The sequence below is a fragment of the Rhagoletis pomonella genome, unplaced genomic scaffold, assembly GCF_013731165.1.
Source record: "Rhagoletis pomonella isolate Grant_MI unplaced genomic scaffold, Rhpom_1.0 Rhpom_scaffold_00007, whole genome shotgun sequence".
NCBI classification, from domain to species: Eukaryota; Metazoa; Arthropoda; class Insecta; order Diptera; family Tephritidae; genus Rhagoletis; species Rhagoletis pomonella.
The window spans coordinates 35932786-35942773 of NW_023458561.1; the positions used below are offsets into that span (position 1 = coordinate 35932786).

Here is a 9988-nt window from a genome sequence, read left to right on the forward strand (position 1 = left end):
AAATGAAAAAATGTTGACTATTGTTTTACTTCAGCTGCTGGTTTGAAAGCGCCTTATCTCAGCAAATGATTAAAGAATGCCATATTTCAGAATTTGTTTGAAGAACGCCCAATCTACAGAAAAAATCCCTGTCTCGGTATAAAGCACTTTGAACCATTTGCCGAGTTAGGGCGTTTTCGAGCCGGCTGATGTGATAGGGCGATCTTCCTATCTGCCGCCGATCTGTTCATAGTTCAGCCACATTCGTGAGCTAAGCTGCATGAAAGACCTGCACAATTTCCTTTTTTTTCAAATTTCTTAAACATAATTTGCTACGAAAAACCTCAGAAATTGATAACATATTTATAATCGTTAATGTTTTGAAGAAGTTTTAAATAATTCGGTTATCCTATGCAAATACGTACTTGTGTACACATGTATGCATTTCCTAAGCGATGTAAAGTTTAAGTTATTATTTTCTAAAATATTTTTTTTTAAGTAAAAAAAAAATTTCCTGAGAGTCTAGAAACACAAAAGGGTAAATGTTTTAACAATTTGGGTTTAAAAAAAACAAATTATTTTAGCTTTGGTTGACGGGCAATAATAATAACTATATCGATTTTCTACTTTTAGTTAGCATGTCATTTAACTTACAAGGCACAAAATTACTTACCGGAAATTATCCTGCTTTGGAACTAAAACGTGTCTGTAATTTTTTATGTTTTTGGAGGTCTTTCCAGGACATTGCCAGAACTTGGAATTGACCGGATACATTGAGGTTTGTCGATAAATTTCGATAATTTTATACATATCGATTGAACTTAAAATACAGTTAAATCCATTAACTCACGAAAATCCGATAACTCGAATAATTTTGACAATTTTCGATAAATTTCGATATTTGTGCTTTTCGAAGGCTTTAGATATTTCTATAACTCAAAAATGCATGTATCGATATAAATCGGTAACTCGATACCTCTATGAATTTCAATATCTTAGTTTATTTTGATAGCTCCATAAGATTTAAAGCTGTCGACAAATTTCTATAACCCGTTGCACTCTGTTGACACGATAAACTTGTATGCCCTTGAAATTTCGATAACTCGATATATGTATTTTTAGAACTCAAACAACGTCTACTCGATAAGTCGACAAATTTCCACAAATTAATAAATATTTATAATTCTCAAGTCGAAAGAACTCGATGCATTACCATAACTCGATAAATTTTGTTAAAAATAAATAATGCTAATTCGATAAATATTGGCAACTTGATAAATTTAATTAACTTGACAATTTTCAAGAAATTTCATAGCTGACCCTAAGCAAGGTTCGTACCGAGTTGGGTAAGGGTTTGTGAAGCGGTTGCTAAGATACAGTATTTCAACATAAGTGGGCGGAGTCACGCCCCTTTTCCAAAAATTTCATAATAATACTATTTTGCTTCACATATTAATTTTGAACAATTTGGATGCAACATTTACTGAAATATCGTAGTTTTTGCAATTTTCGAAAATGCCGTTATTTGGGAAATGAGCCCATTTTGCCAATCGGCGTTCAATACCAACCTACCGTGGATAAAGGGAAACCTACATATCGAGTTTCGTTGATATAACTAAATTTTTGCTCGAGTTATCGTGTACACGGACGGACAGACGAACAGACAGACAGACATGGCTTAATCGACTTCTCTTTTCATTCTGATCATTTATGTATACAATTGTCTATATCTATATCGATTCCTATAGGCTGTTAAATACAAACAACCGTTATGCGAACAAAGTTATAATACCCTGTGCACAAGTGCGTTCGGGTATAAAAATAGAATTCTGTCCGTTGGATTCGAATCTATGACCTCGTGCGTCGTTTTATTCGCAAAACTGCCAAACTGCAAAACTTATACAATTTTGATGGCTAGTAACATGCTCATCTGAGAAATGAAAATGCACATTATCTACGTACGAGTCGAAAAAAAATATAGTCGCCAACCAAAATAAATTTTCTTAATTGAAGTAAGTTATTAAATAATTTCTATATATATTTTTTCTAATACAAGTGAGAGAAACCCTTGCTTTTCATATGGGAACAAATGTTTGTTTTGTTTTTAACCACACTTATTAAAATCTGTAAGATTAAGCTGAATATAAAAACCAATGAATCAGTGATGGACGTTTTCATGAAATTTCCCCAAAATGAGTTTGTTGGCATTAAAAACTATATTACATATTTGCATCAACCCTTATGAATATGTGTATATAGCTTTGTACATATTTGTACACAAATCTTAAAAAAAAATGTATTAAATAATTGAAATAAGAACCACAACGTTACCCGGCCCGTACGAGGCACTTAAATTTAGGATGGAAAAAAGGTGCGTAGTTCAACTAAGGTACTAAAATAAAGTATAATAAAATATGCGTGAGCGCCTAAAAGTGTGCTGCAATTTAAGATAAAATACATACAAACACACTATAATAAGGCCCAAACAATTCTGGCAACACCTCCATACAACCCCTTTAACATAGACGCTTGCGGACTATTATTTGCTGCTACATAACTTTCCTGCCACGATTCAGTTTTCGCCGAGTTTTATTTATGAAGGCACATAAATGGCGAATAAATTTTAAAATTCTTACCCACATAAAATTGGCGTAATTTAGTCTTGTTTGCATTCAGCGGTTTTCGCCTTTTTCAATAAGCACGTAGCGAAAAATGATCACTGAGATGGTGTGGCCCGCCATCTAGCTTTAACAAATGCCAGGCTGGTTCACAGAAATACTCATAGCAAACAGGCGTATCGCGTTGATAATTTATTCCCGACCGCTAAGGTCAAATAACGTGCGCGCTTCATAAATAATATCAAATTTCTATTACCACTTTGCTGCGAGCGCGCTCTTAGCCAGAGGATACACAACACAGCACAAAATGGGTAAGCGTCTAACTCGCGAGACACGTACATACATACATACGTATATACATAGGAATGTAACAGTAAGACATTGCATAGGAGGCGTTTTTCAGGGTGTTCAAATCGTTAAGCAACACAACACTTGTTCGTTTTCCTTACGCAAGTCTTTTACAAGTACATACGAGTACTTATTTACTTTTCTTTCCAAATTTCTCCTCTCTACTTTTATGATATTTACTGCCGCATTCATGCTTGCTTTCACTAATCTCTCCCCAGTGTATTCTTCATTATGCTTATTATCTGCAAGTCCTATGTGTATTCTCTATCCATCCAAATGAAACCAAAATGAGTGGAAAGTAGCGGCAAGTTACTGCTCAAGATGAATGCGTTCGGCATAAAAGTAGGCGGTAAATATTCGCTTTAAGCGCATTCGATGGTGTGTGGCTTGTGTGCTTAATGTTTAGTAAGGCCTCTTTTAGAATTTTTTCCACAGCGCATTTTTCTTGTTTTTTTTATCTTTATTTCTGCTTATTACTTATTAGAAGGATGCATCGTATACACTTTGTTCACGGATTAAAATGAAAAATTTGTTATATTTCTTAAGCCTCACAAAAGTTTCATATTAGCAATGTATAGGGTGCGGTACACATACATACATAAATATTTAAATTTTGGTAAAATTATTACGTATACGCCCCAGTGCACTAAATTTTGCTATGTGGGAAGAAGGGAAGAAAGTAGAAGGTTATTCATTTAGCAAAACATTTTAGGTAAGAAATCAATGTCCAAGCCCACTGCAATTGGATTATAAATATTTCAAACTGGTCGGTTATAAAAGAACCCTGCCTGCTTCTGGTTTATATATTCTAAAAAAAAAATTTGTATCTATAAAAGTCGATTTAAATTGAACCACTATTTGCAGAAGTAAAAACACTGTTAGTAAAGATATACTCTGATAAGTCACCCACCTCGTATTGACCACGATTTATTTATAAATACAGATATCACAGCAATAATACACCAATTATGTTCAATCGATCGAACTTAGATTAATTACTGCAATTTAAGCAGGAACATGAATGCTTTAGAGCCATTGGGATCCTTGTATATATATATATATGATATATATTTACACTACTTGAACATTGGCAAAACAAAGGCTACCAGTGGACCCTGGCGATATACATAAATGCAGTATCAAGCACTTTAATCCGAATAATCCTGATCGGTCATTGGAATCATAAATAACAAAAAAAGGGACTTCGGTAGGTATCCTGGATCCTGTTATATGTATGTCCTGTTGCCATATGGCATCGCTAAAACTGAGAGGCTACGGGTTTTTATGTACCTATTAAATATATTGAAAATTCATCGCTTGTTTTGCGTTTTTCGCCAAAATAAAGATTTAAAACGCAATGAAGAATTAAAGTTTTCTTCCTTTTTATGTTACTTCAGATGATTATGCGCAGGTCCGATGGTATTGTTAGCATATGTGGGGCGCCGTTGTTCATGTTGCGAAATATGTTAATGTATTCTGCCTACCTTTTTTCTGTGAACCAAATTGAAATCAGGATGACAAAGCTATCAAGGCTGACTTGGATGCCATCACAGATCTTATTACGTCCTGCTGAGAGAATAAGAAAAGGACTAATCACAGTCATGGATGCTCTAATTACACTTTAGGGGAAAATCTTAAAGTTTTGAAATGACACAGAAAACGCCGAAACGCGTGAACTTAATATTGAGTCGTTTTATGAAAAAAATTTAAACTTTACCAAGAAAAATTGAAAAAATAACAGATCTGTTGTAAATAATTTTAATTTTTATTAAGGACTATTCTTTTGCTAAAACGATGAGCTAGCAGGTATGAAAATAGATGAATATATAAACAGGCTGTGAATGGTCAAATGAAAATGTGCAGTAATTTCTAGTAGGAAATAGGAGCAGGAAATATTGTTACTCATACGCCATAGCGTACATGGTGAGGCGTACTATAATTTTGATATTTTCTCATTCGAAATGCAAACTAGTTCGTAATCTAGGACCAAAAATTAAGTTTGAGTTTTTTTTGTGCCATTTTGGCGCCCCTACAGTGTTATATAACCCGATAGCTCAAAAAAAAAAATACTGGTTTGTAGTAAAATCACTTGCATCATGTCAATGTCATTCCTTGCTAGGTTTCAGATTCAATAGTATCGAAAATATTCATATGGATATATGGTCGACGCCTAACAATAAAAGGGCAGAGTATTTTGAAGTTAAGCAAATTCGATGAAGAAGTGCTTAGTAGGGTGTTATATTAGTCGCCTTGTTTCCAAAACCGGTTTACGAGTTACTGATATGAAGTTAAGACCAAAAATGTAATGAAACTGTGAACAGTATAGATAGATTTTATTTAGAAAAGAAAAAAAAAAACCAAATAAGTTCAAAGTTTTTTTTGGACAAAATTAAAACTTATAAAAATCAGTGAAAAATTCACGCTTAGTCTTATTTTAACTTTTTTTAATACTTTAAATAATTTTTTCTGACTCTTTTCGTATTTAAGTAGCGCACTTCTCGCCGTAGCCGAGTGCTTGCCTGTGCCGACTGCCACTCGGGAGGTCCATGGTTAAATTTCTGGCGCCAGAAATAAAAAAAAAAAAAAAATTTTCAAATAGCAGACAATGGCAAACCTCCTTGCCCTATATCGCCTATTAGCCTTTCTTCCTCTCTAATTAAGACTTCTGGAGATTTATATAAGACGATCGATTAACCCAAATCATTTATCTAATGCGCAGCATGCCTACAGCAATGGCAGATTTATAGACAACAGCGCTTAAGCAATTTCAAAAGGTACAAAGGAATGCGGAGCTATGTATAAGCCTACTGAAGCTCTTAACGCGATTCTAAATCTGTCCCCGTTTAATTCAGTTGCAAGAGTAATAGCTGCTGTTGCAGCCTTAAGCACTACAGAAGCAAGTTCCTGGACTCATGGCACATCCGGCCATCGAATATCCAAGAAGCCAGGGCGCCCATACCGATACCTGCAAGCACTGACTACTGAATACCATCTATTACTTTCACCAAGAATCCGAAACGAAAAGACTGGGAAATCAGGCCCCACCACATACCTAAAACTATAAACACGTATACTGAAGGCTCCAAATATGGCGGAAAGGTCGGGGAGGAGTTTTCTCCTCGGAACTGGAACTAGAGACTAGACTAGGCGGATATTCTGGCTATCCATGAGACTACTCGGTACCTAGTAGGGTGACCGCATGAGAAAAGACGGGTCTTTATCTTCTGTGACAGTCAAGCAGTACTGAAGATTCTAGAGTCAGGCGTAGACAACACAAAGTCTCTCACTAAATGCCACAGATCTTTGAACGAGGTGGCCCACCATTATAGAATACAACTCATATCGGTGCCTGGACACCGCACCCATATCTCCAGGGAAGGACCAATGGCCATTTTCAAACTACATGTTAGGAACATAACCACACAAGCAGCAAACTAACGCTGAATAAACCTCTCCTTCTGTGAAACTGCTAAGCTTGTATGGCTTTCTTACGATAAAAAAACGCACGTCTGTACTGTTAGCGTAAAAACGGGCCAGGGTACGTATCTTTTCTCACAGGAATTCTTACAGGACACTGTCTAATTGTGCTAGACTGCTGTCGCAGGTGCAGATGTGAAAGGAAGAGTGTAGAACAGCTTATATGCGAATGCCCAGCACTACAGATGCTTAGAAAGCCCTCTCTACAAGACCTCTCAGAGATATAGGAAATGGATATAAGAGCATTATCGAAGTTCATTACTTTAACAAATTGGTTTGATTCCGAGTAATCGTCGCAACATCCCAGAGGAACATAGATGACATAGGGTAACATAATGAACCTTTCCTTGGCCCAATTGTAAGGTGGAGCCACTCTCTGTAGCCATTTTAACCTAAAGTAACCTAAATGTCCAGCGTCATCAGAAAAAAGATTAGAAAAGGCGATACGATTCTTTACGTTGAAGCAAAGGGCAAGTTCGGAGAGATATCCATTTATATGTAAAAATTGTATTGGACAATCCGCTTTGGTAGTTAAAGAACTTTTAAATTATAGGGAAATACTAAATTTATTTTAGAGGCGTGAAGTGAACTAAGAAAAGGAATATTGATAGCATTCCCTACCTGAAATAAAAAGTTTTCCGATTTTACCATACATTCCATGCTTTTCTTGGCTATGAAGGTTTTCGAACCAAAAGTTGTAAATTTTTATTTTCGAAATGAATAGCATACTAAAAGCCGCGTAAGATATTTAATTACCTCGCTATACTAAGTTTTAGATTAGCTTTGGAATCAAATAAACCACTGCAATATTTTGAAAACATTTTTATGAAAAAATTATTACATTTTAACCAACTTAAAAATCTTAAAGTAAATTTTATTTGCCTAGCAGTACACTGTACTCACCTGGCTCCAGCGTCGTCGCCAGTAGTATCGATGGCAGGCAAAGTAGTATTATCCGGATTTCGAGCATGTGCATTGGCATTAATATCGGCAACATTGGTGTTTGTAAAATTCGTGCAGTCTTTGGCGCAGCAACACCGACACCGTCACCAACACCAACACCACTAAACTACCACGCCCACCGAGAGATACACACACACACACACACACACGGCTTTTGGCGAAGGTGTGTATTGCAAAAGTGATTCACAACAGAAGTCGCGATAATAGCACAATAGCGTCAAGAAGTGGAGTCTTGCGATGCTCACTCATTAGGGTTAATGTGTTTTTGAACTGAGTTCACACCGAATACGTATGTATGTATAAGTGGACCGGCAGGGAATGGCCAAACATAAATCTTGCATTGGCAATGTTGAAATGGTGGGTTTCCTATTTTCGTGTTAAGTTCGATATACGTATGTATGTGTAACTATGCAAAGGAGTACTAGGCGGGCAAAAAATCTGTCTTCCAAGTTCTTTGATAAATGTTGCAATCGTTGACGTAACGCGGACTATGCTATCACTCTTTTTATTTTTACTCCCACAATCGGCGCCTTGGCAGTCTGCTTCTCAGCGTGTGCGCTCCTTTGTATGCTATTTGTGTTTGTTTTTGTTTTTGTTTCTATTTTTGTATTTGTATATTGTTTGTCGTGACAATAATGTCTTCTGCTTGTTGTACAGATTTTACTTTGCCCGATAGTGTTCCTCCGTTTGTTCGTTCCTTCTCCCGTTTCTCTTCTGCTTGCGCTCTACATGCACATTTCCACTTTTTTGTGCTTTCAGTTTCACTGCTTTTCAGTTTTGGCAGTAATGTATGTATATCACGTTTTTCGCTGCTGCTATATCAGTTTTTGTTGCTTTTCGTTATTATTATTATGTTACACTTATTACATTAACATTTCTTTGCATCGTTATTCCGCATACTCCTTTTGCCAGTTTCCTTTCCTCTCGCTATTGCTGGCTGTATCTGTTGCTTTGCTTTTTCACCCTTATTTCTCCTTCTCTTCCTCCTATTCGACCGAATAATGTATTGTTATTTTATTGTAGTGCATGCTCGAGTATGCAATATCTCGCTTTTTCGGGGTTTTTGCCATAATTTCATATAAACATCATTTTTCATGTGAAAATCCCTATACGTCGCATTTTTTCCTTTGAATCAAATAGTTCAGCTGCTTCCTTGTTCTTTTCGTTTTGCTTTCATCTCCCAATTTGCTCGATTATTGCGCACGTTTTTTTTTTTTGTTTTTTTCTTATAACAACTTGCAACTTTGTGGCATTAATATCGTTTGTAGCGAGCACAAGTACTACAGTTAGTTTTTATTTGCGTTGTATTGAATATTTTGTTCCCTTGTAGTCGTATTTGTATTCCTTACTTACGTTTGCTCACTTTTTATGCTTCTGATTTGATAAATGAGTTTGTTGGGTAATTTCGTAGTTATTTTTTTGCAAATTCGAGTTAGTTGTGAATTTTTTGTTTGCGTTTCTACTAGATATGGATTCAGGAATTTATTTTCGCATTTAAATAATCAGCTGCAATTGTTGCGTGATTCCTGTAAGAGAGAGATAAGGTAGCAGGTAAGTTAACAAGAAATTCTGGGAAATTGAAAACAATAAATTATGTATGTATGTATGTATGCATATACCTATATATACCTACGTATTTAGTTTGGCACGCTATACTTTTTTCCTTTCAAAGCAAAAAAGCAACTGGTCTTCAAAAGTAGGGATGAAATGATATCGATACCGTTACTTGGAAGTAGTATCGTAAGAAAGTACCAATACCCGAAAAATATCGTATTTAAGGTACCGATATATATTCGAATCGGTACTTTTAGCGATGAAGGTATTCCAAATAACCCGACTTAAATTTAATTTGTTAACTAATAAATCAATATCCTCTGCGACACGTAAACTCCGAATAATAAAAGTTAATAATGTAGGAACTGAAAATAAATAAAACATAGCAAAAGTTTAACCATAGAACCGTGAGTTCTATGTTCATGTTTGATGTCGAATTTCGGTGGTTTGTGAAGCCAAATTCGATTTTTTATCATAAACAGATATACTGTACCTTACTTTATAAGTTGACAAAATTCCAGGGGTATATCCGTTATAGTAAAAAAAGTAACGGATTTTATATTGTGAGTTCTAATAAAACTTGAATTTCTATATGAAATTTCGGACCGGACACCCTAATCGTTTCTCCTTTGTTTCCTTATTTCAATAACAGAGCTAAACTTTACCACCCTTAACCGACCCTATTAAGCTGCCATTTCAGGGTACTATTTTATATATATATGAGGAAAGTTTGAAAGTTAGGGGGGGCTCGAGCACCTCCCTGCCCCTACCTGGCTACGCCCATGTTGGGCCGTATATGTATATCCCGCATGGTGTTCTATTTTTGAGAAAAAAGGGACAAAATCAAACGAAGAGGTAAATAAATGCAGTGTTCGCGTATACAGACTAAAGATAGGTATAGGCTCACAAGTGACAAAATGATACGTCTAATAAAAGCCAAATCAAAATTTTTAACTTTGTAAAAAATTATAACAAAATCAATAAAGTTGCGTAACGAAAATTTTCTAGTTCAGTTTGTCTACAAAATGCCGTTGATTTTTGAATTTTTT

At 35.5% G+C, this 9988-nt stretch overlaps 1 protein-coding gene across 1 annotated transcript in view; it reads right to left on the reverse strand.

The window, feature by feature from the left end:
- The window catches only part of LOC118742699 (zwei Ig domain protein zig-8), a gene marked incomplete in the record, with an annotated part of 103551 nt that extends 94644 nt beyond the window's left edge, over positions 1-8907 (reverse strand). The window contains 1 exon segment of the mRNA XM_036474965.1: positions 7326-8907. Coding sequence (XP_036330858.1) covers positions 7326-7419 — 94 coding nt within the window.
- Between the last annotated feature and the right edge of the window lie 1081 nt (positions 8908-9988).